The sequence below is a fragment of the Empidonax traillii genome, unplaced genomic scaffold, assembly GCF_003031625.1.
Source record: "Empidonax traillii isolate 1590-97213 ecotype Southwest subspecies unplaced genomic scaffold, ASM303162v1 scaffold240:size1935192, whole genome shotgun sequence".
In the NCBI taxonomy this organism is placed as follows: Eukaryota; Metazoa; Chordata; class Aves; order Passeriformes; family Tyrannidae; genus Empidonax; species Empidonax traillii.
Genome location: NW_020955433.1, coordinates 1,628,430 through 1,655,437, shown reverse-complemented (window position 1 = coordinate 1,655,437; position 27,008 = coordinate 1,628,430). Strand labels below are relative to the sequence as shown.

General features: G+C 35.7%; 1 protein-coding gene across 8 annotated transcripts in view; it reads left to right on the top strand.

The window, feature by feature from the left end:
• The window catches only part of PDS5A (PDS5 cohesin associated factor A), an 81,775-nt gene that overhangs the window by 35,074 nt on the left and 19,693 nt on the right, over positions 1-27,008 (top strand). For 7 of the 8 annotated variants that reach the window (XR_003571726.1, XM_027888529.1, XM_027888530.1 and 4 more), the window contains exons 7-26: positions 2,648-2,728; positions 4,173-4,313; positions 5,376-5,491; positions 6,278-6,372; positions 7,256-7,401; positions 12,277-12,428; positions 15,743-15,856; positions 16,272-16,353; positions 17,070-17,118; positions 17,238-17,377; positions 18,826-18,941; positions 19,543-19,648; positions 21,145-21,305; positions 22,439-22,562; positions 23,716-23,874; positions 24,120-24,188; positions 24,830-24,966; positions 25,661-25,784; positions 26,061-26,265; positions 26,782-26,896. Coding sequence is in view for 7 of the 8 variants with exons in the window: in XM_027888529.1 (XP_027744330.1) it covers positions 2,648-2,728; positions 4,173-4,313; positions 5,376-5,491; positions 6,278-6,372; positions 7,256-7,401; positions 12,277-12,428; positions 15,743-15,856; positions 16,272-16,353; positions 17,070-17,118; positions 17,238-17,377; positions 18,826-18,941; positions 19,543-19,648; positions 21,145-21,305; positions 22,439-22,562; positions 23,716-23,874; positions 24,120-24,188; positions 24,830-24,966; positions 25,661-25,784; positions 26,061-26,265; positions 26,782-26,896 (2,432 nt within the window). In the remaining variant the exon portion in view is untranslated. Of the gene's footprint in view, positions 1-2,647; positions 2,733-4,172; positions 4,314-5,375; positions 5,492-6,277; positions 6,373-7,255; positions 7,402-12,276; positions 12,429-15,742; positions 15,857-16,271; positions 16,354-17,069; positions 17,119-17,237; positions 17,378-18,825; positions 18,942-19,542; positions 19,649-21,144; positions 21,306-22,438; positions 22,563-23,715; positions 23,875-24,119; positions 24,189-24,829; positions 24,967-25,660; positions 25,785-26,060; positions 26,266-26,781; positions 26,897-27,008 lie in introns of those variants that run through there. The other variant, XM_027888534.1, reaches the window with a different exon arrangement.

The following is a 27,008-nucleotide window of genomic DNA, read 5'->3' as shown; positions in this document are numbered from 1 at the left end:
CTCAGCTTGCCAGTCTGACTTCCCTCCACCTCCCTAGCTGTGCTTCCCACCAGTTCTGTGGGCTCTACCCGCTTAACTCACGTATAAGGGACCAAGTGACACACACACACACACATACACACGTCTCCTTCCTAGAGGAATTTTATATGAGCTTCTCCTCGAAGAGTACATCACTGGATCTGCACTGAGCTTTTGAAGTACCTTTACTGTAATGTCAAAATAAATTTGAAATGAGAGTGAACACAACTCTGTGAAATAAAAGAAAATGAGTGCAGGCTGGTGTTGCCTTGCATTGACCAAGAAAACTCCCTTGCTAAAACACTTGTTCTTCTTACTGAAAATTGTATGGAGTACAGGAAATTTCAGTAATTAGTTAGAGTAAATGAACTGTACTCTGATTACCAAGTGTGTGTTTCTGTTTGTTCATTTATTAATATAAAATAATGACAAAATTAAGGCAGCTCTGTCCGTGACTCCATAATTAAATTAGCAGATAAAAGTTAAGTTAGCAGGAATTATTCATTTGGTTACTTAAAAAGGGAGAATTCGTGGGAATGCATTGCACGGGAGTGTCTAAACTTCTGTCCATTGTCATTTACCTGTGAAATTCAGCATTGGATATATTACAGTATCTATGGTCTGAGATGAGTTTACATTCCTTCTGTCATGATCATGAGATAGTAATACTATTCTGTCAAGTCATTTTTATCAACAGCAATGAGATAATGTCTGACTAAAACTGCTAACAGAGAGGCCTCTTATAGTATTAGAAAATACACTGCACTTTATAAGTTGTTTTTAATCAATTATAGGCAGTAGATATCAGGAATGGAACAGAGGAGTGGTGCTATGTGTGTCGGGTGCTGGGTATGTTGTTGGCAGTGGTGGGCATTGCTCTGACAATACAAAGACCTGGTAAACCTTGAACAACAGAACTATGTGTTGTGACTACTCAGTTTAGGCAGAGTAAAAGTAAATATGATTCTTCAGCATTAATGTTGTTAGCTTAATTGTATAGTTTTGCTTAATGAAGGAAATCTCAAGCAAGGCTCTGATAGAGAGGTAAACTTGGTGTAAATATTGGGTTGTACTGCACATTTAGTATCTTTTAGAGGACTGGTGCCAGTCCTTACCAGCTCTTGGTCATGACTGAGCAAATAATATCCTGCAGTCAGTGCTCAGTATGGTACTTTGGTCAGTATTTTGGTCCATTTTAATTAGTTTATTTCCTGTAACATCAGAACTTAAACTACTGTTTTACCATGGTAGTTTTAAAAAAAAACAAACAGAAAGTTCTTTTGTCTGATCCACCTAGCAGAGTTTGACTGTCATAATTATGTTCTCCTTTCGTGAACAGATCTCCTAGGAAGTTCTGTGATTATATTTTTTGTCCTTGCTGTTTTGATGTTTGGTTCTTTGGTATTGTGAGGGAGATTCCGTGTGGAAATCTTTGAAGCTGTGTTGAAAATCCAAAGAAAATGTGTTTTCTGTATGAGGTTGGCAGTCCTTTAGTTTAATACCGGCATACCTGCCAAAAAGATTTTCATCATGGTTTGGAAAGAAAGTGTTGGAATTTTTATGTATTTATTTATTTATTTGTAATTTGAGAAGAGTTGATACATATCTGTCTGTCTTTCTATAATGACACATCGGTTTAGTGCTTTGGTGACTGAGGACATATTTGTTTGAGCCTTTGACCATTTGTTTCTCTTTACTATCAGTTGATGAACTGTCTTTCAGTTTGTCATCTCATTTAAAAGTACATGAGGGGGTCGTTCTCGATGTAGACTTGCCAAATACTGTCTTCCCAAGAATCTGTCATCCCTAGGCTTTTCCTGCATTTTGTCTGCAGTGATTTGTAATTTTCAGGGCAATCAGCTAATCCACCTTTCTTTTTTTTGACCCCTTCCAAGCATCACTAATCCCTAGATGATGTGAGATACTGTGTATTGGATTTTTGCAGACTTGGACAGTCAGATTTTTCAGATGTGCAGTTACATTCCATATCTTGCTCAATAGTAATAAAAACAATGTTCAGATTTGTCATGTTGCAATCAAACGTTTACTTGGAAAGTTTGCAACTAACTCTGGCCAAGTGTAAGTGCTTTTTGTGGGATCACTGTGGGCTGGCCCAGAGCATATGGTACAGACCATGGAGAAATCAGGGCAGTTTTATCCTCTAGACAAGGCTGAACTTTGCTGCAGGGTGTACCTCTTATGGGTGTGTGAAGGAGAAACAAAACTGCATTTAAATATTAAGTTAGACTTGTTCATTTTTTAGTGACAAAGTTTGGTGCACATTAATTTCCAAAGTGTGGTAATGTTTCTTCAAAATTTTTCATGTTATTGCATGTGGAAACTTTTTATAGATGTGAATGCAGTGCTAAAGGTGACAGCTGATAAAGTCTTAATGTGCGGGAAGTGATTTTTTTGGGTTAGATTTCTTAAGTGTGTGAAAAACTAGTTGTAAGATTTCTCTATATCTGTAGTTGTGGAATTAATGTAATTTAATTTGGATAACTTTGAAAACAAATAGATTGGTGGTGAAACATACCTTTCTAAAGTCATGGGCTTTTAAGGTTGGGAGGGAAAAGTAATCTAAAATAGTTTGTCTCTATAAAATGTTATTATGTTTTCTTTATTTCAGAACCTTAATAAACAAGCATTTGATCTTGCAAAAGTCCTGTTGAAAAGGACCGTCCAGACCATTGAACCTTGTATTGCCAATGTATGTAAAGTATTTAATCCACATTATCTACAAGTTGCAAGTGGTGTTGTTACTGTCTTGATTTATTTCAAATTTGGTGGGAATTTTTTCTTGTTAATATTGTTCATAAACCCCACATTTTGTAATGCAAGTACAAGAATACCATTTTCTAAATAGGGTATTGTTAACGTGGTTGTTAAGGATGTGGGATGTATAAAATAAGTGAAGAAGAAATTGATTTTTGCCCATCTCAGTCTAAAGTTAAGCCTAAATCTAGGCTATGCAAATAGGTGACCACCCAAACTCCTGTTGCAACAAAAGGAATTGCTGGTACTTTATATGTCCAGTAAACAGACAGCCTAATTTCATACCGAGCTTTAGGAGGAAGCATTTCAAACTGCCAGCTCTTTGCTAGATTCCCCCCTTCCCCCAAACTTGCTATAGTCATAAAGACTGAAAGAATTATGTTTTTTACTTCTACTGTAATTCCTCTTGTTGAATGTCAGTGTTGTGTGTTCTGCCTATTAGTGCAGCTACTGCAGTCTTTGGGGAATGTGGTCTGATCCATTCTGTTGCCTTTCCTTGGTGCCGAAGCCAATAGAATTCATAAAAGTCAGTAGTTTAAAAAGGAAATTAGGCAAATTCATACAAGATTAATCAGTAAGTATTTAAAAGTGAGACAAGGAGTCTCACTAACAAGTACCGCTTTCCGATTCCCCTCCTTCTTTAAGCTTTTTAATTAGTCATAGCTGGAAACAGGAAAGTACATAAAGTAATGTTTGAGTTGATCTAATACTGTTCTTCTTACTTTCAAATGCGTAATAGCTTTGTAGCATTTGCACTGCTCAAATAATTTTAACCCACAGAATCTAATAGGAAGTATATGTAGTGTATTAAAATTTAACAAATCCAAAAGAAATAATTCAAATTTTAGGCTACTTTTGGTTTCTTTCTGTTAGATCACTAATGACCTTGATACATTATCATCAAATATCACAAGACATAACATAAAGCCATCTGACATTCTTTTAAAAGAATTTGAGTTGGAGAAGCTTAATTTTCAGTATTTGATGATCTTCAATTGGATTGATTTTAGATTAAAATTAAAAATAAAATACTAATTTTTTTTCCTCAATGTCTACTGGATGAATATGCATTTTAAATTAATAGTTATTTTGTTATCTATTTATTTTGCTTGGAAGATGGTTATTGATATTTTAAATTATCAAATTGTCATGAATGAAGCTGTCTTGAGTGAAGTATTAGAACTGAACTGAAAAGGATGTTTGTAATTTGCCTGAGCCAAAATTGTAAGGGTGAAATGCTTTGATTTAATTAACGTATTGTGCATTGAGTACCTTCCATTATGATAAAAGTATTAATGATACTATGTTAAAATAACTTTTAAAAACAGTTTTTGCTTTAATGAGGGACAATCTACCAAGTAATAATGTTTGTGTTCTAGTTTTTTAACCAGGTTCTGGTACTGGGAAAGTCTTCAGTAAGTGACTTATCAGAACATGTGTTTGACTTGATACAAGAGCTTTTTGCCATAGATCCTCACTTACTGCTGTCTGTCATGCCACAGCTTGAATTCAAGCTGAAGGTAGGTTACCGTGTAGCTTTGGACAAGCAATAACATTTGTGTGGATATTAAGAGTGCAGAGCTGTAGATTTAGTAAGTGTTCTACTAGAGGGTTAAAAAGCTTATATTTATTGCTTTATTTTAAAGATAAATGTAATATTAAAGGATACTGGCAATTTGTATTTATTTATATATGTGTTTATAATTATGTACTTTTTTTTGCCTGTAAATGTATTATGCACACAAAATATGTAATCATTATAACGATAATATAGTCTAATGCAAAAGTTTTATGTACTTAATCTTTTGAATTAATCTGAAATTTATGAAGTAATTAGGCTGTAGTTGGCTTATCTCATGAAATGCCAATCTGTCAGCTTCTGTATTGATTTGCAGAATTTTCTTTTATGAAAAGTTTTAATAATAGAGGAGGTATTTCCTAATATTTTCTGAGATTTGTCATAATTGGCTAGTAAGTCAGCTGACTTCTTTTGAATCCTTGACAATAGTTAATTTATCCTGATTTGGAAATTTGTTGGGCTTTTAATTAAAAAGCTATTTGTCTTTCATAAGATTGTAAGTAAATGAGAGAAATAACTTTATATGTGTGCATGTACATGTAGGCTATGGTAGCAACAAACAAAAGTAACCAAGAAATAGGTATTTGGTGAAATGACGTATCAATTTTAATACTGCAGATCTGTTTATAACATCTTAATTGGTGTCTTTTCCATGCACATGGAAACATTCTTAAAGAATGTTTTACAACAAAAATATCATGAATTGTTGAAATCGTCAAAGATAAGTTATTCAGACTACCGTGTGTGGGTTTTTATTCCCGAAAGAGAAAAGATTTTCAAAGCACAGCCATCTATTCACCATCTATAATATGTTAACAAGTATTTGTATATTTTCACTCATATTAATCTAATATTCTTATTGGAGAGACTGAGGATTATCAGAAATTATTTCAGACTCAGTTTTTAATCTGTTACAAAAACAGAAAGAAAAGGAAACCAAAAATTATTATTAAAATATTGTGGATAGTGATTTACAGTTCCTTTTTCATGTTTTGATTTTTAGAGCAATGATGGAGAAGAGCGTTTGGCTGTTGTTCGACTTTTGGCTAAACTCTTTGGCTCCAAAGATTCTGATCTGGCCACACAAAATCGACCTCTTTGGCAGTGCTTTCTTGGGCGGTAAGAGAAATGGGATAGAATTCTAAATTTCTATTCTTTTTGTTCTGAAGTTTCCTATAGTATTGCATTTGTCATTGGGTTTTTTTAGAGGATGTAACTGTTTGTTTATATTTGAATAAGTTACTTCATTAAATCTTGAAAACAGAGAATTGCACACAGTTATATTTTGGAATGAGGAAACCTGAAGAACTGCTGCTATTTTACTACAGGCATATAGGTTAGACAGACTGTACATTACACACACAGCAGAAATTACACAATAACTATGCCAGCATTGTCTGAAATTTCATGCTGTTCAGCTGTATCTGCAACTGTATCTTTTTGTTTGGCTTTTACCTTTTTGAGTGAAGAGATACTTCCTTTTCAGTAAATATAGAAGTTTATAATTTTTAAAGAAGTGAATGCTTTTAAGTGATACATATTACATGACAATTTACATTTTTATAATTTTGCCTGTGTGTGTATATATGCACATACACTATTGACAGTGTATGGAGAATTTGTTCAAAAGTCAGTGGACAAAGTCTGTTTGTTCAACGTTGCCTCCACATACAGCATATTCATACTTTAATTTTAATCTTGACCTAATTTCACAAGAAATAACAAAGATTGGTATGAGGAACATTATGGAGATAAATCCCAAACATTTATATTCTATTATTTTGCCATATAGAAGTATTGTAATAGTTAACAGAACATACTATCAATGCATGTTACTACATAGAGAGTAGTCATGATTTGCAAGGCTAATTAAAAAGTAACATTCATCATCTTCTGTCCCTCTAGGTTCAATGATATCCATGTCCCTGTGAGATTAGAGAGTGTGAAATTCGCCAGTCATTGTTTAATGAACCATCCAGACTTAGCAAAAGACCTCACTGGTGAGATGCTCATACAGGGGTTTAGAATAATTTATGAAATGAGCAAGGAAGTGTATAATTATTTTTGTACATAAAAGTGTGGTTTTAAAAATGTATTAAGCCTGATACTTGATGCTGGATGGAAGAGCTAACAACTGAGTAATTGATTTCTGCTGAAGACAAGTGCTAGGGTAGAGTAAGACAGGAGTGTGTGATTTTGTGTAGACTTTGTTAGAGTGTGTGTTTAAGAAGCTACCCATTGCAGAATGAATTTAAAAGTAATTTCAAGTTCTAAAGAAACTTGACAAGTCAAAGGAAATATTGGTGCAACATCTTGACTTGTTTTCAAGAACCGTCACTGTGTTCCCCAGTACTCTCCCACTGAGTTCAGAAAATGCTGTTTTGCTGATCTAAACTATGAAGTGTCTTCCTTCACTACAGCATCATTTAAACTATGAGCAGATTTTCAGGCTTCACTGAAAAACTGTTCTTTTTTTGATGCAAGCTGTCCTACAGCAATTGTCAGTATTTTTCATTTATTATTTACCTTTTTAGCTCTTTGGGAATGAGAGTTTCTGCTTATCTTATTTCTTGTCATTCCTTCACCCCCTTTTATTTTCAATATCTTCTAATCAGCTTTTTTTCACTTCCATTTGCTAGTTGCAAATGAGGTTGTCATAAAAACTGTTCACTTTTATATTCTTCTGATATTTACAGTTAGCTGATTGTTTTATATTTAACATAGAAAACATTGGAACAGATATTTCCTGTGGGGAGCTAGTTTAATAGGTGACATGTTTGTGATATATGACTGACATTTAATTGTTTTAACATTATTAATAAATCAGAATATGTCACACCTACATAAATAAACCAAGCTTTTCATTGTTTCTGATCGTAACAGAATATTTGAAGGTTAGATCACATGACCCAGAAGAAGCTATTCGACATGATGTTATTGTTACAATTATTACTGCAGGCAAGAGAGATCTTTCTTTAGTCAATGACCAGCTCCTTGGCTTTGTAAGAGAAAGAACCCTAGACAAACGGGTAAGTGAATATTGTATATTCAGAAATTATCTTCTTCTGCTGTAGCTTGGTAAAAGTAAAACAAAAAAACCAAAGCCACAGAATCAGAGAATCTTAAGAGTTGACTATTAACAAGAAAGCTGCAGAGGAAAAATAATTTCGTTACAAGAAGATCTTAATGTAGATTCCTTAATATGGTGGCATCGATCGAGTGTTATCAAGCAGATAGGTTAACTGACATGTGAGAAAGACAGTCATATTGTAAGAATAAGAATTGTGATTTAATGATTTCCTAAATCTGCTTGATAAAGTACATCATAGCTTTCAGTGGAACTTTATTCCATGTATTTATCAAGTTCTTTCTTGAACTTACTCGTACTTCATAATCATACGTGGTGTACATCAGCAAATTCAGGTTTAATGCACATTTGGAAAAAATAACTTCACTTGTTTTTAAACTTGCCTGATGATTTCATTGGATATTTCATAGTTCTTTCATTATGTAAAATAATGAATATTCTTTGACCCACTTATGATTAATAAATATGTATAGCCCATCTTTTCCAATTATTTGCTCTCCAGTTTAAAGAATCACCTGATTAACTTCCACACAAATTCTTCAAATCATTCTTGTGTGGATGTTCTATATCCTTTTGTAACCAAGGTGACCAGACTTGGCAGTGCCATTCACGGTGTGCACCACGTTGTGTACGTTGTGTACGTACTTTGTGATGATAACTCTTTTTCCTGACTGTGAAACATTGTCTCTTACGCTGTGTCTGAGCACTGAGCTGACAGTTTTGACTACAGTGTCTTTCCTGAATAATTTTAGATGGTATATTGCCTGATACTGTACACGTAGAGTTAATGCTGGTGGGAAAACCTGGCCTTAATCTGAAGTTATTCCATTTCACGTTGTAACAATTCAGTGGTGTGATGTATTTCTGCAATTCTTCATTAAAATGTTAGATCTGACTACCTCAGTAAATTTTATACCCTCTGTTCAGTTCACTTTCTAATTTTTCATATGTTAAGTGTCAGAGATTTCTTTCTGACTCTGTCTTTAGGCTCCCTTTGTTCCCTTCATTGTGAAAATCAGTCATTTATTTCCATTGTCCCCTGTGTTTTAGTTAAAAATTATTTCACAACAGGATTTTTATGTTAAGATTCTGTGGTGTGAGACTTCATTGGAAGTTTTTTTGGGATCCTAATGCATTCTACTGATGTACTTCTGGGTCTGCTAGAAGTTATTTTTTCTTAGACAAAACTTCCCATTCTGTAAGGTGCAGTGACTCATTTCCATAACTTATTTTTCAGTCATGTCAGCTCTTTATTATTTACTGCTCTGTTTGAACCTGTTTGCCCATTGAAAATAAGATGCTCTAAGAGTGGCACATTGCTCCTCTTGGAACCCTTTGGATTCTTTTACATTTGCTGTCTTAAATCTGTTCTTTGATAGATTGCAATAAGAGAATAATTAGTATTTGCTATATCATTTCCAAATTCCTATAAAACTCATGGATGGGATACCACCTGGTCATAATGATTTTGTTACTGCTCATTTTATTAATTTTTTTAAAATGTCTCCTAATGACACTTTAGAAACCTCTTCAGACCTCTCTTTTGGAATAAATCTTGCTTGTCTTTCAGCCCTACAAAAAGGGTTTGGAAGTCTCCCTGCTTATGGAGGCTTTGAAGATCTTTAGTCAATATGTTTTTAATAATTTGGTTTGAAACTTTTGCCCATACTTCATCAAGGATTTACTTTCAACTTGACAGAGTTTATGCTCTTTCCTGTTTACAGTTTTTCAGGTGTGGCTCCATCGTCTTTGGAGAGTGATGTTTACTAGCAGATTTCTCTGGGCTGTGTAGCCACATTGATTTTTTTTTTTTTGTCCTTATTGTTCCTTTGTGATAGGGGGCATCCTTTCTATAGCCTATGTCATTCTAGCTAGTTATTTTAATTCTTTAAAAATAATTTTATCTTTTTATTTATTCTCTTTTTTAAAAGAGAATGTTACTATAATGGATTTTGAGAAAAGAGTGTTTTCTTTGCACAGAGAAATACTGATTTTGAGTATGTTCATTATTATAAAGCAGCTCTTCAATTAGTTGTACCTGCAGCTTGACCATGCATGTTTCTCAGGAGTGATTCCTTCTTTTTCAGCCACTAAACAAACATGTTCAAAAAGTCATTTCTGAGATACAAAATCTTTTAGTGTAACCACCACTTCCCACTGGGACTTCCATCTAGTGAGAAAGGGATGATTGTTACTGTGTCTTCTACATAGTGTCTCTGTTCTCCTTTACCATGTTGCCATCAGTCAGAGGCTTGAGTTGCACAGCTATACTTACTAATTTCTCCAGAGCTAGGTCTCTTCAATTCACATAGCTTTAAATCTGGGGTGGTGGTACTTAATGTTCCTAATAATATGTTTGGCTAAGGCATTTCACACCAGTCATGGGTTTCATGATACATTGCATTTCAAGGTTAGGTGCTTTTTTAGGCAGTCCTCAGTGAAGAATAACTTCATCTGTGCATGATGTTTCTCTTTTAAAAATCTCTGGAGAGAGCTTTAATGAAAATATAACCTGAGGAGAGATTAAAATTGAGCACTAACTAGAAATGACTACAGAAAATACTTAGCATTTGAAATAGACCTTAACAATATAGCATGTCTTTGTAAATGTTGACCTTTTCTTATTAACCCCTTGTTAAGTACTCTGCTTTCATTTTAGGCTTAAATTTGCTAGAATAATTTCTTGCAATCCTTTTTTGTTGTCTTCTGACAATAGTTTTGCCGTCCTTCCTGTATCATACAGGGGATTTGATAAAACTATCAGTGGCATTGGAAGGGTATAACTGAATGCAGAAAAATATTAATACTTTTCTGAAAATATTTCTCCTTCAGACCTTTATTTTTTTTAAATATGCTTTAGATCGCAACAGGTGTGAAGAAGTTCCTGCAGAGAAGTTAAACAGCAACATCTGTTTATAGCTAAAGTTGCGGGGTTTTTTGTGGTTTTTTTGTTGTTGTTTTTGTTTTGTTTTGGTTTTTTGTTTTTTTTGTGTGTGAAAACTAAGTATTAGACTGTATACTGGCAAAGTCAGTAATTTCTTTACCTGTTACTTTTTTTAACACTTAAATATGCCAGCTGTGTCCAGTGGGGGGGCATCAGGCAAAGCGTCGCCAGCGAGTTGAGGGAGGAGATTGTCCTGCTCTACTCTGCATTGGGGCAGAGTCACCTTGAATATTGTGTGCAGCTTTGGGCACCACGATATAAGAAAGAGATTAAGCTCTTAGAGAGTGCCCAAAGGAGGGCAACAAAGATGGCGAAGGGCCTTGAGGGGAAACCGTATGAGGAGTGGCTGAGGGCACTTGGTCTGTTCATCCTGGAGGAGAGAAACCTGAGGGGAGACCTCACTGCAGTCACAGCTTCCTCATGAGGGGAAGAGGAGGGACAGGCTTTTCTCAGTGGTGATCAGTGACAGGACCTGAGGGAATGACCTGAAGTTGTGTCAGGGGAGGTTTAGGTTGGAGATTAGAAAAAAATTCTTCCCCCAGAGGGTGGATGGGCACTGGAACAGCCTCCCCAGGGAAGTGGTCTCAGCACCAAGCCTGACAGCGTTCAGGTGTTTGAGCAATACTCTCAGGCACATGGTGTGCCTTGGGGATGGTCCTGTGCAGTGCTAAGGGTTGGACTTGATGATCCTTGTGAGTCCCTTCGAACTCAGCATATTATATGGTTCTGTGAAAATACAAGTTTATTTTTTCCATCTTCTTTAAACAGCTCTTCTTTGACAGCCCTTCATGAAAAGGAAGTCACTCAGTAAAACTGTGAAGGAATTAAATGTGCATTATCTCAGTATTACTGAGACAGGCCCTTATTTTAATAAGATTGAGGAAGTTATGCATAGTATGAATAATAATATCTACGTTTATGCTTCATAGGGTGAAATGATCTGAGCATTGTTAGTCCATGGAGTTCAAGACCAAAAGTGGTACCTAGTGTGTTCTGGAAGAAATTATCTCTTTTGGTTTGAATTTCATGCATTTCTTTTAAATGGTGTGGGAAAACAAGTTTCTTCAAGGGCTTTCTGTGTAAAACATTGTGTGAGACACTACTCTGTCTAAATTAATCCTCAGTCTGTTTTGGTAGGATTCCTTCCACGAGTCAGCATCAGAGAGCTTATGGATCTTGTCTGTTAAATTGTTTATTAATGGGGTATTTCCTGTTTACTTGAGGGGATGAAGTAGTGACCACCAAAAGCAAGGATGAGAACCCACAAACTCCTCCTGTGGCCATTGTACTCTTTTTCCACCCTTTTTTTTTCCTGAATTCTTGGAGTTTTAGAGTAAAATGGACCTCCTCCACTGTCCTGGAAAGCGACCTAAGACTTCAAGCCCTATCAGGTTTAGATAGGCCTAAGTTCTGGATCTCCCATTTCTAGATAAAGGTGCTATAAGATAGTGTGAGGCAATGGGGAGAAAGAAGTCTGCCATCTCTGATTGGTGCTTGTCTGAATAGATAAGCCTTTCAAATCCTTACTGAGGAAGATACTTATTCAGGCACTCATATTAAGGTGTATTTAACTTTTTTGTGCTGCCTAGCTCCCAGATTTTCTTTGCTCAGCACAGAGGAGTAGTGGATTCCCCTGTAGTGACAATACCTAATCTGCATAATACAGGGAACAAACCCAATATGGAGGCTTTGCAATGTCTCATTTAGGGGCTCTAATCTGCATTTTTCAGCCTTTGAAGTGGCTAAATATAGGAGACCAGAAAGTGGCTGTTCTGTCGTTCACACTTATACATCTTTACTGTATTTTGTGTATGTTTGATATTTATTACCAAAATCACTTCCCCACCTCCTTCTCGTTTCTTCCCCCTCAAGTGGCGAGTAAGAAAAGAAGCTATGATGGGTCTGGCCCAGCTATACAAGAAGTATTGTCTTCATGCCGAGGCTGGAAAAGATGCTGCAGAGAAAGTGAGCTGGATAAAGGATAAACTTTTGCACATATATTATCAAAATAGCATTGATGACAAGTGAGTCAACCTAAGCCTTCCTAATTTTAATTTTATAGTGATAAGAGATGCTCTGAAAATGTGCTTATCATATGAAAGCTGTTATATTCCTTATGTGTGGGTTTATGTATGATATATTTAATTAATGATTATTAACATACATGCTTATATATTTGGGATTGTTGCAGTATCTGTTCATGGATTCATTTTATGTACTGATGCAACTAGATCTGTGATCTAAATCTATAGCAGATTTTGATTAACTAACCACTGCACAGAAAAATATTGTCAAATTTGGCGTTTACTCTGCCCAGTTCATGTTTGCCTTACTGCTTTCCAGAGGCCAGCGTGTTAAAATCTGTGATCTGTGAGTGTCTTGCGTGCACACACCAGAGTACTTGCACAGACCTCTCCTTCTGGTGTGCTGTGTAGAAATGGACCTTTAGGTAGAACAAAAGCTGAAGAAATATCAGGGATGCTTCCACTGTTACCTTGTCTTCCTTGTTTTGTCATTCAGTCCCTTTAACTTCTGAAATACCATTTTAGTGTTGAGAATGGTATTTTGACCAGGGTTTTGGAAGATAGTTTTCAACTCTCACTATTAATTGTGTCTCACGAAGAGAGCCACACGGTGAGATCGCACAAAGGTAGAATTTCAATCTAGAATTTCAATGTGGCAGACTTGGAAAATTCTTTATATTGTTTCTTAGGACCTTGCTTATACAGTCTGCTACCTCTGTATGTCTTATTATCTTGATGACTAGTCTGAATGGGCTAATAACCCCTGTCAGTGGCCACTTATGATAGTGAATTTTTAACCATTGCAGTGGTGTGAAGGCTCTTGCTTTGTTCTTCTGGCTGATCATAAGTGGGTCAGAATTATGTATTTGATTAGTTGCCACTTCTTTCTTTTTTTTTTTTAAGATTATTAGATTGCATACACAGAAATTACAGTGAAAGTCTGCTGAGATAAAAGTATCAAATAATGAAAAATTAGGAAATCTGCATATAGTTTATATGAAGCTAATTTAGCATGTGTATGTGCATAAAGATATACTTTAATTTGCAGTGAGAGGTTTGTGTTTTTTCTAGCATGTTTGTCTCACTGTCAGTACACCGGTTTGATAGCAAGCAGAGAATGAATTGAAGTTGTGCAGCGAATGGGGCAGATGTTTTCTGTATTCCTGTTCACAGAAAATGCAGAACACTGACGGAAATGAGGCAAGGAATTTCAAGGAAACTGTGTGTCACCAAAGCTGAGTTTTTTTCTCTGACATGGTTTCTTCTGAAAGTCTGATTAAGCTATTGAAACTAGTCTTTTCACGAGTAGGCATGGGTTGTATGCTGTTTGTTTTCTGGGTATCCACACTGAAAGATTGGTGGCTTGATTTTCAATGTTCCTATAGTTCAGTTTGGTACCCTGAATTTTCAAATTGTACTGGTTTTAAAGGCTAACATTTAAGTTCTTGCTCTGTCACGTCATTGCGTTGGTTTCCCAGTTGAGAAATAAATGCGTTTCAGTGTTAATATTGTCAGAATTGTAAAGTTTTAGCACCTGAAGAGCTGTAGAAATGCTGTGATCTTTTAAGACAGAGTCTACCTGACTCTTTTAAACACATAAGAATAGGTCAAAATTATCCAACTGTGGCCTATTTTCCATCTGTAATGAGGGAAGAGGATAAAAAGTAGCAGTAAGAGCTCTGAACCTTGGAGTATTTCCCATTGGGTGCATGGGATAACACTAGGTCTTTCAAAAGATAAAAGCTCAGTATCACACAGAGTTCAGACATGAAGTGGAATAGAAAAATTTTTCTCCGCATTGCTAACTCAGTCACTTGATAATGTTTTTGTTGTTGCTTGAGCACTGACGTACATGTTTACTCAAGAGTGAGAACTTCTAACCATGGAGCTGTTTATCACTTGTGTGCTCTGAACTGCTTTGTTTTACAATAAATGCATAGGGAATGGAGTAAAATCACCTCATCTGAAACAGTGCCCTGTTACCCACTCTTGATGTGCTTGCCAGTGACTTTCCTCCCAGGAGAAAATTGTGTCTTGGAGTTATTCCTGATTTGTAAATCTTGACCCTAACCAACAGGAATCGAGGAAGAGATGATACAGTCTCTCCGTTGGTATTGACAGCTTTTCTAGAATGTGTATCTGCAGAGACATGGGCTAGAGCCATGTTCATAAATTGGGAAGAACTGATGCCTCCAGTATCCTAGTATGTTAAACAGGTGGAGTCCCCTGAGATCTGAAGATCCTGTTCCCCAAACAATTTAGTTCTTGGAGTCATCAGTAGTAAAATGTACATTTAAAGAGAAAAAAACCACATTTTCTTTAATACTAATGGGGTGTCTTGAGATAGTTGTATCCATATTCATGATCATCCCGTATTCCTCTGCCTTGCCGTCGTGTGTTTTGGAATTTTCTTTGAACAGAAATAAGACATGTGAACAGAAATAAGGTGTATTTGGTCTGTGCTACCTTCTTGTGGTTTTTGTTCAAGGCACTTCTGGGGCACTTAGTAGTACTAATGTACTAGTGCATAGTGGAAGAAGATTTAGAATTCAAACACACCCAATATTTGTCCATAATCAGCAAATTGTATAGCTGAACATTGTGCACAGATCTCATTGCTATGAATTAAATTAATGGCTGAATTTTCTTTCATTTCATTTTAGTTGTTCAAGGTTGGTATTTTATGTAAAACTTTAAATATGTATTTTAAAAAAAAAAGGTAATCGGAGAATGGTTTTGCTGATTTGTTTTGTTTCACTTAGATTTCCTTTTGCCCCTTTAGTTGTATATATTTTAGTGTTCCTTCATCTCCACTGTTTTAATGCTGACTTTTACCTTGTGTATTAGAATAACAAGTAGTTTCTCAGGTATTACAGTTCTATCTTAACTGTTCCCTTGAAGATGCTTCAGATTTTTACTTTTCCACCCCTTTGAGTTACATTCCTGTATTATTTCTCCTTTATTTGAGCTTTTTACTGTCTGTATTCCTTTTTTATATATGAGAGTGAACAAAGGGAGATTCTCAGATCCTCAAGAAAAAGGATAGGTTGTATGGTGACAGATAAAGCAATTACTCCCTCTTATAGTTAAAAGTGAAAGAATATGGAAAAGCTCTTAAGAAGCAGTTCTTGCTAATCTTTCTGTCAGCAGTGGAAGGGATCTTTATAGCTGAGATAAAAGCCACTACTTTTTTGTCTTCTTTCTTTGCTGAAAAATCTGGTTGCATTGACTTCTACTATTTCTTGCCTTCTCAGCTTGTCTGAAAGGTATCACCACTTCCGGATATGTACAGTTTTTCTCTTCTTTCCCTACAGATTACTGGTAGAGAAAATCTTTGCTCAGTATCTTGTTCCACACAATCTGGAAACAGAAGAGCGAATGAAGTGCTTGTACTATTTGTATGCTAGCTTGGATCCAAATGCTGTCAAGTGAGTATAGTTTGTATTCAGCAAATACTTGGCTTTTCTAACAGACTTTTCTAACATTTATATCATCTTACTTGTGTTATCAGGATTTAAATAAAATTACTTCTAGATTTGTTCTGTATTGGGGACCACATTGAAAATGTCTGTCACTGAATTCCGTTTGATCGTGGCCTGTTTTTTATTTGGGTGGTTGTAAGAGATACTATGGCCATCCTGTGTATCTGAAATTGTTCAAGAAGAATAAGAGAGAGGTGATGTTCTGTAAAAAGAAAAAATGAGTCCAGCCTTGTTTTGGAAAGGTTTTTTTAATAGTTGTTAGGTTTTTACTGTAGCTAGCAGGTGTTGCACTTGTAGGATAAATAAATAGCCAATGAATACATTGGTAAGCTTTACTTTTCTGGTTTTGCATTTTTTGCAGAGCACTGAATGAGATGTGGAAGTGCCAGAACATGCTAAGGAGTCACGTACGAGAACTGCTGGACTTGCATAAGCAGCCCACTGTACGGTTCTGAAAATACTTACACTTTATCCAGTGGACCCATTAGACTAATTTACTGGGGAGTTTTAATACTCTGTAATTTGTTCAGTGTGACTTCATTATTCTGCTCCTTTCCATATGTAGACAATGTTCCATTTTCCTTAAGTAAAGTTGCTTGTGGTAATGCTTAAATCTGTATGACCTCCTTATGTTGATCTTTCTTTTACAGTATTGCTCAGTAACTCTGGAAGAAGTTTTCAGAAGTTTTTTTGCTTTTGACAGACCTTTTTTCTTTCTCATGTTCTAATGTATATCGAGAATGGAATATCTTGTAACACAAAGCAATGATCTCTTTGTTGGTCAGAAAACACAAGTTTTTAAGTATTTCTACTGGAATTTTACTTTCAAGCATATCTTCGGACTAGTAGAAACTTTAAATAGAAGGGCATTGCTTTGGGGTTTTGGTGTGTGAGTGGGCTTGGGGGAATTGTTTAAGGGTCTTGGGGTCTCTTTCTTAGTTACGTTATGTGAATTTGTGAATTGTTGCAGTTCTTTGGTATTACAGGATGATTTTCCTGCTAACGGTAGTGTTGCACTATTCTAGTGTCTGTTCTTAAAACAAAAGCGTAAACCATAAGATTTAATGGTGCTGCAGAACAACTAACAGATTGGCTTAAGGATGTATGTTATAAAGGAGATATTGCTGATTTGTTTGTTTATTTTTGCTGTTGTCCTCAGTCAGAAGCAAACAGTGCTGCCATGTTTGGAAAGCTGATGACCATAGCAAGTAAGTGTTAATAATTTCTATAGGCTGTTACTACGGCATTCCTGAAAATGTATTTCTGTGAATCTTGGCACGCTAAAGTGGCAAATCTATCTCATGTTAAATTGTGTTTATTCATACAGAAAACCTTCCAGATCCTGGAAAAGCACAAGATTTTGTGAAGAAATTCAATCAGGTTTTGGGTGATGATGAGAAACTTCGGTCCCAGCTTGAACTGTTAATTAGCCCTACATGTTCTTGCAAACAGGCAGATGTCTGTGTGGTAAGGCAATGGAAAAGCAAGCTTTTATGCCTTAAGTATCTGTGCTTAAAACAGTTACTTGGAAGTAATGGTCTCTTTTGCTACCTAGACATGGTTTTCATATAGTTCCAATTTTTATAAAATGCCTTTCTAGTTAACTTGTGTTGATTTACAATCATCATGTTATCTGTAATCCTTTCTGGGATTGTGAGCAGCAAGCATAAAATCTAAAAGACTAATTTATTTCTTTAAAATATTTTATTTCAAGTGTCTCTTTTGTGGTAGGGTTCCTAAACTGTCTTCTCACACTGATGCGACTTCTGAGTACCAGCAAGTCAAAATTATACCCTTTGCAAATTATTAATTTATTTTTCATCCTAGAACACTGTTTTGAGATAAGTCTTTGTCATCTTATTTAACGTCTTTGATGAAAATGCACATCTTAATATAAATCGGACTTTTCCTGATTCTGCCAACAATCACAGATTAATTTTTTTTTTTGTATGGTCCCAAAGTAAAGTAAGGAATTTCACTGACAGAAATCACAAAGATCATCTATAAACAATCACAGGCTTATTGGGTTTTGTCTAATGGCTTGGAAATGGTGTGGGGGAGGGAGCAGGATGATCTTCAGAATTATGTCCTAAACACTTGATGTAGAGAGTGTTTCCTTCTAGACTAATAAATTTTGCACTTTGCAAATGCAGTGTTGCAATTTCAAGAGAAAGGCTTCTTCCTTCTCCCTGAAGTTAATAGAGCATAACAGAACATAACGGCAGAAGAGTTTGTAGGTCTGCAGCATCCAATCCTTTAAGAAAAGGAAGGTCAAAGAGTCATGTATTTGAGAGATTTTTTTAGACTTTTGTTTGAAATAAAAAATACCTTCCCATTCACTCTCTGAGTCTGCAGCTGAATTTAATGCACTTAAAATTTGTACATTTGGAGGGGAAAACAAATTTTTGCATCCAGAACATTCATAGGCAAGTACATACCATTTGAGATCTGTTGTAGGCAGGGTAGTGTAATGCTTCTGCACATCTGCAGTCATGTAGCTTTTAGTGCAATTTTTTCATTATTATAAGGTCTCGTACACACTACAGGGTTGGTTACCCACGGTTTCTGGATTACACTTGACAACCTGGTTATTTACATCTTGTGTACTGCACTTAGCTCTTCCTTGATTCTATTTTGGATCTGGCCTGCAATTCCATAAGAAACCCTGAAGAACTCTTAACTAGAAATCAATTTAAATAGTTTGGTAAAAGATGTTTGCTTTCAATATTAATATGATAAAAGAAAGATTTGGAGATAACAACAACCCCCTTTAGAATATGTTTCACATATTCTATTATATTATATATTATACAGATAATCTCTGTGACAAAAAGAAGTGACTATATTTAGCTTCTCCAACATACTTAAGAAGTGAAATGAGTGTAATGCTTTTTTTGTATCTAACATTTTTATAGAGAGAGATAGCCCGGAAACTTGCAAATCCTAAGCAGCCAACAAATCCTTTTCTGGAAATGGTCAAATTTCTTTTGGAAAGAATTGCCCCTGTACATATTGACTCAGAAGCCATTAGGTAAGTTTGAAAGACCATAAATGATTGACTCATGAATGATCATACAGATGATGGAAATGACAAAAAAAAAAAAAAAATTCCTTGGGATTTAGATTAGTCTGTCCTAGCACTAAATATGTACTTTTAAAAAAAATTATGTAGAGTATTAATTTCCATCAGCCTAGGGGATGCAACTTTTCTTGACGCTGTCTGCAAATGATTTTAAAAGTATAGGAGTTCATGGTGAATGTTCACATCGTTAACTACAACAGTCTTCCATATAGCATCTGAATTAATTAGCTTTTGTGGGATTGCGTAAGAGAATGTTTTGATTTCTTTTGAGAAACTACTGCAACTGTGTGTTGATCTAATACTGCCAGCATGGTGTTGGATTTTTGTTGTTGTTTTTCCCTGAAGAATTATATTTGCAGAAAGTGAAGTCAGACGGAAAAGGAATAATAGAAAACCCTAAATAAAAATAACAAAAACCATCAGCCCCAGCACTGAAGTTCTATTACCTTTCCTTTATTTATTGTCAAAACCAAGTAATCTTCCTTGTATCTCCAACCTTCAACGTTGTCATACTTATAAGTTTGTTTTCTTTTTGTATCTCTTATTTCAGTGCACTAGTAAAACTAATGAATAAATCCATAGAGGGGACAGCTGATGATGAAGAGGAGGGTGTAAGTCCTGATACTGCTATTCGTGCAGGACTTGAACTTCTCAAGGTAATCTACATTAATGCACCTGTAGTTTGTAATGGAAGGGGCAAAAGTGGTATGACTAACACGTTAATGTTAGCATGGCTTTAATAGTTATTATTTAGATAATTACTTTTTTAATGTATGAAACTGTTTTGTTATTAATTCTCCCTTTGAAAAAAGAATAAAGAGATGGTTTGTTGGAAGAAGTATGTTTTGAAGAGGGTGCTGAGAGTTGAAATGTGCATGTTTAAGCAGAAATTGGTTTCTGCTTAGGGAAATCATAGAAGAAGGTGCAGAGGTAAAGTGAGAGGAAAAGAAATGGGGAAACTGGGAGAGACATCTTCTTTTGGGCTTGTATGATACTGAAAGGAAAAGAAAGCAATTAGCTCAAGAGCCAAGTTATGTGGAGAAAAAAAGGTTGTTTGTGTTTTCAGTGGTGCTGTGAAGTGGCAGGGGGGAAAAGAAGGATATCTGGAAAACATCTGTGGTGGATTTGGATGGTCACTAATGAGACTATTTTAAATATGTTACCAAGGGGAGTATAAAATATAGGAAGGAATGGAGGGCAAGGTTACATAATTAAAGTGTGATCTTTCAGAAGTGTGAATGAACACGGAGTTTATAGAAATGTATCACACAAATTTGATAATGGCAGCCATGGTAGAAATAGTAATACAAAAGTATGCAAAGTAATGTCTGTCTGCTACTGTAAATCAGAAGAGAAATCAACCGAAGTTGAAGGTTTTGTTGCTGTGATGTGGAAAATGTTATTTCACACAGTAATAATCACACAAGTGGGCAACTCTGATCAAAGAAACCAACCTAAGCTATGTCCAAAGAATTCACAATATATACGCAACTTCTGTTGTTCCCCCTACGTTATGTTACCTCTCGTTATCTTCCTAATGTTCTCCCTACCTTATTTTATGGTATACTTAATATGGTGCTGCTTTGGGATAACCTTTTGTTATCCCTTGTCCTGCCTTGACTCTCTGCATGTTTAGTTTCTTATTTGGTGTTTCTCCTGTTTAGCAGGCTGTGTTATGTATTTCATTAGCTTTAGATTAAAAGGTCAGTAGCCTATGTTTTGTTTTATCTATGTTTTCTAGATATCTTAACCTGCTAGGTTTCTTTACTGCTCAGGGATTATAGATTCTGGAGAAATCAAAATTTCAGTTCAGTTAAATTAAGTGAAAAGAAGCATTCCTAAGTAGATTGAAATATAAACAAATACTCTTGAATAAGTATTCATTTTAAGAAGTATGTTTATATATTCAAATAATGTACTGTCCTGTAAAATATTTGGAGGAGGGGAGGACCTGAAGAACAAAGATATGAATTTATTTGAAAATTTATATATAACCTTCTTCTAAATGCAGCTGTTGAATGCAGTCATTTCATATGAGCATGTAACAGCTGTGTATGTTGATGGCTAATGCACATAAACAGCCATAATTCTGTTTTCCTGGTGTTTCATTTACCATGAATAAATATACCTTTGTTTTAATGTGTATCTACAGGTTCTGTCCTTTACACATCCTACCTCGTTCCACTCTGCAGAGACCTATGAGTCCCTGCTGCAGTGCCTCAGGATGGAAGATGATAAGGTAGCTGAGGCAGCCATACAGATTTTCAGAAACACGGGTCACAAAATAGAAACAGACTTGCCACAGATAAGATCGTGAGTATTCCTTTGTGTTCTGCTTTTTATTGTGCATGTATTTAAAAACTGTAAGTTAGGCCTTGGAACTTATTTGAACTCTAAGTTTTACTGAATTCTTTTTTATTTTGGTTCTTACTTAATCCAATGTATGGAATCTTAGCAGATTTGAGAAGAGATGTTGTCCTACTTCAGGATACTGTTAGTATGTTTCTGCATGTCTTTGGATTTGGATCTGGTATGGGTTTCGAGGAAAACGTTTGAGATTTGATTCTTTGAACCCTGCAAGCTGTTCTTTTGCCTCTTGTTGCTGATTTTGATGATGTAGAACGTGTCAGTGAACACTGGGTACTAAATTATCCATGTACTGAATGCTGTATTGTTACAGAGCTTTTCAAGAAAGCAAGGAAATATTTTTTAGTTGTTCTGTGCCAGACTCTTTCTGGGCAGTTTTGTTTCTCATGGCAGTTGGTGGGTGAATTGCATGGCAAACTTCACCAGTTAGTGTCTCAGCTGATGACCTCGCAGGGGACAGGCCTGCCTGGGGGAGGGAAACTGAGCATCTGACCAACCTGCACCTGATCTGTGAAGTGGCTTTTGCCCTGCTCCTTCCTTCAGTGGCCTCTGATCAGCAGATAGATTTCAGAGGATTCAAATTCAAAAGCTCCTAACAAAGCAGTTGTTTACTTGGGTGTACGTTGCAATTAAAGACCAAAGTTACAACAGTAAAGACCCTGTAAACACACTGGTGTTTAATGGTTATTCCTAGCTTGCATAGATTTTCTTCAGCCCTGTCACTTCCAGGCGTGGAAAACAGGTCCAGGAATTTACCCTAACTGAACCTGTCAGATTCCCCCCACCTTATATTTGGCTTCCTGTATGGCTTTATTTTGATCATTATTTTCTTTCATGTTTGATTTTTTTTTTCCCCTGTGGGCTGTTTTCTACTTGTGTGTGCGCAGTCAGATGTTCAACAAGTATTACTAAATACAGTTCCATCCTGCTTTTTACTTTATGATTGTGATCTTTCCTGAACAGACTTCAGAGGAATGCTTGATTTATAAGACAGTGAGGATAGATTTGTATATGTGAAGATAGTTATTTATTTGTAGATTGCAAATTGCATTTTGAAGTATTCTGTTTAATGTTTACAGAACACTAATTCCGATTTTGCATCAGAAAGCGAAAAGAGGCACTCCCCATCAGGCAAAACAAGCTGTTCACTGTATACATGCCATATTTTCAAATAAAGAAGTGCAGCTTGCACAGATCTTTGAGGTATGTCTTGCTTTTTTGTTTTAAAGATTTGTTTCTATTCTTAACTGATACTAGTAATGAACATTAATTCCTATTGTTTATTAACAGTTTATGAGGTCAGGAAACCTACAGGTGTATTGTAGTCAAGATAAGTCATTAATTTTACAGTAGCAAGTTATTAATGTTTATCCTAAAGTTACGATTTTGTAGTATTCTGATGTCAGATAGATAAGGTATTCCTTTTTGCCTATATGGGATAAGTTTGGGGTAGATAAGCTAAGTATGTTGGAATGATCCACAGCAAATCCCATGGGGACACATTTAGCAGAGACTAAAATAAGGGATGACATCCTCTGCTTTCCAGCTGAGTTAAATTATTGCACTTTGCACATACAGCCTTTCTTCACTGAGGAAGTTAGTGCAGAACAACTTGACTGTAAGTTCAGACATCAGCCTACTGCTCACTTACTGGTTGCTTAGACAAGATGTTAAGCAAAAAGTTGTCTTATACAGAGCAGAGAGGTTATTACTTTTCACTGTAGTCTCTTAAATAATAACATTCTTAACCTGTACTTGTAAAATATCTTAGGTTCCTAATCTTGGCTGTCTTTAAAACTGTGCATAATTTGGAAGTGTGAAAAGCTTTGAATCAAGCTTTCAGAGTTTGATCTCTACTTAGACTTCTATGAGAGTGCTTTTTCCCTCCCTAGTACCAGAATACAATGCCGTGGTGTGGGGTGATAGAGCAGCATGGAATTGTCCTGATGACTGTTACCTAAAAGGGAGATACTGATGGCTAAAAGAAATGTCCCTGGTGGTTTCCAAGCTTTTGGGTGCTGTTTTCTACCATTGGCAGTTATGATTCAGGTTTTAACAACTCGTGAACAGAATTTAGTCAGAGTTTTTCCCCATGTCTGAATATGTTTCAGAGTTAAAAAAGGAAGAGAATACAGCATTTGTTTCACCCTTAACTCATGTGAGGTTTTTGGTTATTCTGTTGATTAGAAAATTGTATTCTTTCTCCATTTTGATTTGCTAAGAATATTAATTCTTATGGAAAAACAGTGAAACTCATCAATGCTCCAGCAGTAAAATGAATGATTTTTAGACATGCTAGCTTACTTATCTGAAGTTGATTTTTGAGGTTTGGGGTTTTTTTTTCTTGCTTCCTCAGCCTCTTAGTAGAAGTTTGAATGCTGATGTACCAGAGCAACTTATAACTCCCTTGGTCTCTTTGGGTCATATTTCAATGTTGGCTCCAGACCAGTTTGCTTCTCCAATGAAATCTGTTGTTGCAAATTTCATTGTGAAAGATCTCCTAATGAATGACAGGGTAAGATTTTCTTTTTTGGTAAGTGCTTACTATGCTGTTTGCCTGTTACTAACTCTGTGGGGAATAGAGCTTTTCTGTTAAATGAGTCAATAAAGTGAAATTCTGTAAGTGGCTAATACAGTGATAATTGTGTTACAAAAGATATTTTTGTGAAAGAAAGCCTAGTCCGTGACTTTTTTCCATTTTTACTTCTGCATTTTCTGTATGGGCTGAAACTGTTCATAAACTTACATGAATGTCTATAGTCAACAGGTGAGAAAAATGGAAAATTGTGGTCTCCAGATGAAGAAGTCTCTCCAGAAGTACTAGCAAAGGTGAGTGTTCTGCTGTCAGTAATAATATGTGTATCTGTGATTAAAAATTTACTTTTTTTCAAGTTGTGCAGTGGGGAGTATTAGGATAAATCCCTCTGAGTACTTTTGTATTAGTCTCATTAGAATATGCATTCATTTTGTGGATTGTACACACAATTATAGAACTGAGAGAAACTACACATTTTGTTGTCTTCACATACTGATATTAATTATGCTGATTGTTGAGAAAATCAGGAGATTCAAAAGTTTTAGTTTTCCATACAAGAAAGCTAATTTGATTTTACTGACTTATAAACAGATTTGAAATAAATCAGGACCCTTATGAATGTGAATCTAATTATGGCCATTTCTAGAAATGTTTATATAGGTGCTTTTTATTTTTAATCATGTAGCAAGTATCCTGCATCCTCTAAATGCACTTGTGCGAAGACACTGAACAGTAGTTGAAATGTCCTGGGGTCACAAAGACTACCTCTTCCTTCTTCACTCTGTAAATGTTTACTGCTTCGTTCTGTTCCTTTAAAAATGTATCAGCTCTAATAAATAGGAGTAAATGGAAGCTTCAGTTTGCCAGCAGTAGGTCTTAGTGCCTCATTGGCTTTGGGAAGTGAGTTGATTGTTGATATGTTTGTGTTCATTAGGTGCAAGCAATTAAACTTTTGGTACGCTGGTTGTTGGGTATGAAAAACAACCAGTCGAAATCCGCAAATTCCACACTCCGGTTATTATCAGCTATGCTCGTCAGTGAAGGAGACTTGACAGAACAGAAGCGAATCAGGTCAGACTTTGTTCCTTTCAGGCTTCCATAAATTTTGTTGCAGAATTTCAGAGAATGTTGGTTCTTTTAGAGTGCTTTTGGAATGTTAAGGTCAGCACAGTGTTGGCTGATGGGATGATCTGATCAGAGTTTTAATATTAGGAGTGGAATGGCAGTATAAAAGTATGCTTGATACTCCTTCTTTCTTGTGATTTACTAACAAGCCAATTCGGTATCTTGATAGTAAAAGACATTCCAGAGAGTAGACCTGCAGGAGTGTCTTTGAAAACAATTGAGTGATGAGGTTTAACATAGTAGGAGCTGGTGATCTTGGGTGGAGCTTCTTCATTCTATGAGGTAACTGCACCTCACTTCACTGTGAAGGTGAAGGAAGGAAAGAAAATCTGTGGCAAAATTGTTGCTTTCATTTAGATGGTGATAGGAAAACAAGAAACTTGACTCCTCTCATTTCACTGTTTTACTGGAATAATTTTTTTTTTTTTTTTGGTGGGAAAGTAGAACACCTTACTTTCACAACAAGTTTGGTTGGGTTAATTTAGCTTGATCTGGAGCTGTAGAACTGTGACCTCACCTGACAGAGAAAAGCCTTGCTTGCTCATTGATCTTGTAAAAAGATGAAATTGTGACATGCAGGTAATTTGAGGGTAGTTGTGGTGAGTTGTGGTTTGGTTTTTTCTCTCTTGTGTTTGTATAGTAAATCGGATATGTCTCGACTGCGATTAGCTGCTGGTAGTGCAATAATGAAACTTGCACAGGAACCCTGTTACCATGAAATAATTACCCCAGAACAGTTCCAGCTCTGTGCACTTGTCATTAATGTAAGTAACTACATTTGAATTGAAGTGACTAATTAATTGAGTTCAGAGTCCTTACATCTGAGCTTTTGTTGCTGCGATGCTAAATGTATTCTGTTCCTCACTGCAGCTTTCACAAGAGTTGTTGAAGTTTCGACTTCAAATACTTATTGTGCTGCACCTGTTGGTATTTTTAAAATGCCTCCTCATAATTCCACCTTGAATGCCTTTTTTATTTTATTTTATTAATAATAGACCAAGATTTTTATGGTTGCACTTTTATGTTTTGTGTTGCTGTAGGATGAGTGCTACCAAGTGAGGCAGATATTTGCCCAGAAATTGCATAAGGCACTTGTGAAATTACTGCTGCCTTTGGAATATATGGCAATCTTTGCTTTGTGTGCCAAAGACCCTGTGAAGGAGAGAAGAGCACATGCCAGGCAGTGCTTGCTCAAAAACATCAGTATACGAAGAGAATATATTAAGCAGAATCCCATGGCTAACGGTTAGTATTTCAGTAAGATTGTTAAGAATATGATAAAGAACTACTAAACTGGAAGGAGTACTTACTAAATTGTAAGCAATTGGCTTTTGTGAAGAAACCCTGGATAAGTTTGTTTCCTTGTCTTTATATTAGACATATTCAAATCTAAATTTACTTAGTCCAGTATTAGCATCAACCATGAGATACTTCTTTGTACATTGCTGAGAATTATACATGTAAAATATAGTGCTGTTGTAACTGTAGTTGTTTTGCTGAAAAAATAAAATTTTGTTTCCTGATATTTTTAGGCTTGATTACCTTCTTCCTGAAGCAAAACCAAGTAGTTTTGTAGTAGCAGAATTTGTTAATTTTTTTTTTTAATGATGCATTGAAAGTACCATTTGTAGGAAGAAAATGCAAGTCAAAATTTTACATTCTGTGTTTGAAGAAGTGGTACTTTGAAAAAGTTTTTCTTATGATGGACGTGTATGTGTGTAATACAGAGGCCATTTTTTGTTGTTGTTGTTGTTACTGTAGAAAAATTGCTGTCCTTGCTACCTGAATATGTGGTACCATATATGATTCACTTACTGGCACACGATCCAGATTTCACAAAACCTCAGGATGTTGATCAGCTTCGTGATGTCAAAGAGTAAGTGTCAAGTGATTCTATAATTGTTATGCTGAGAATTTTTCTGTGCTTAGAAAAAACTGATTAGAAAGAGGAATTACTTGTTTTATTAGCAGTATCTTGCAAAACAGTA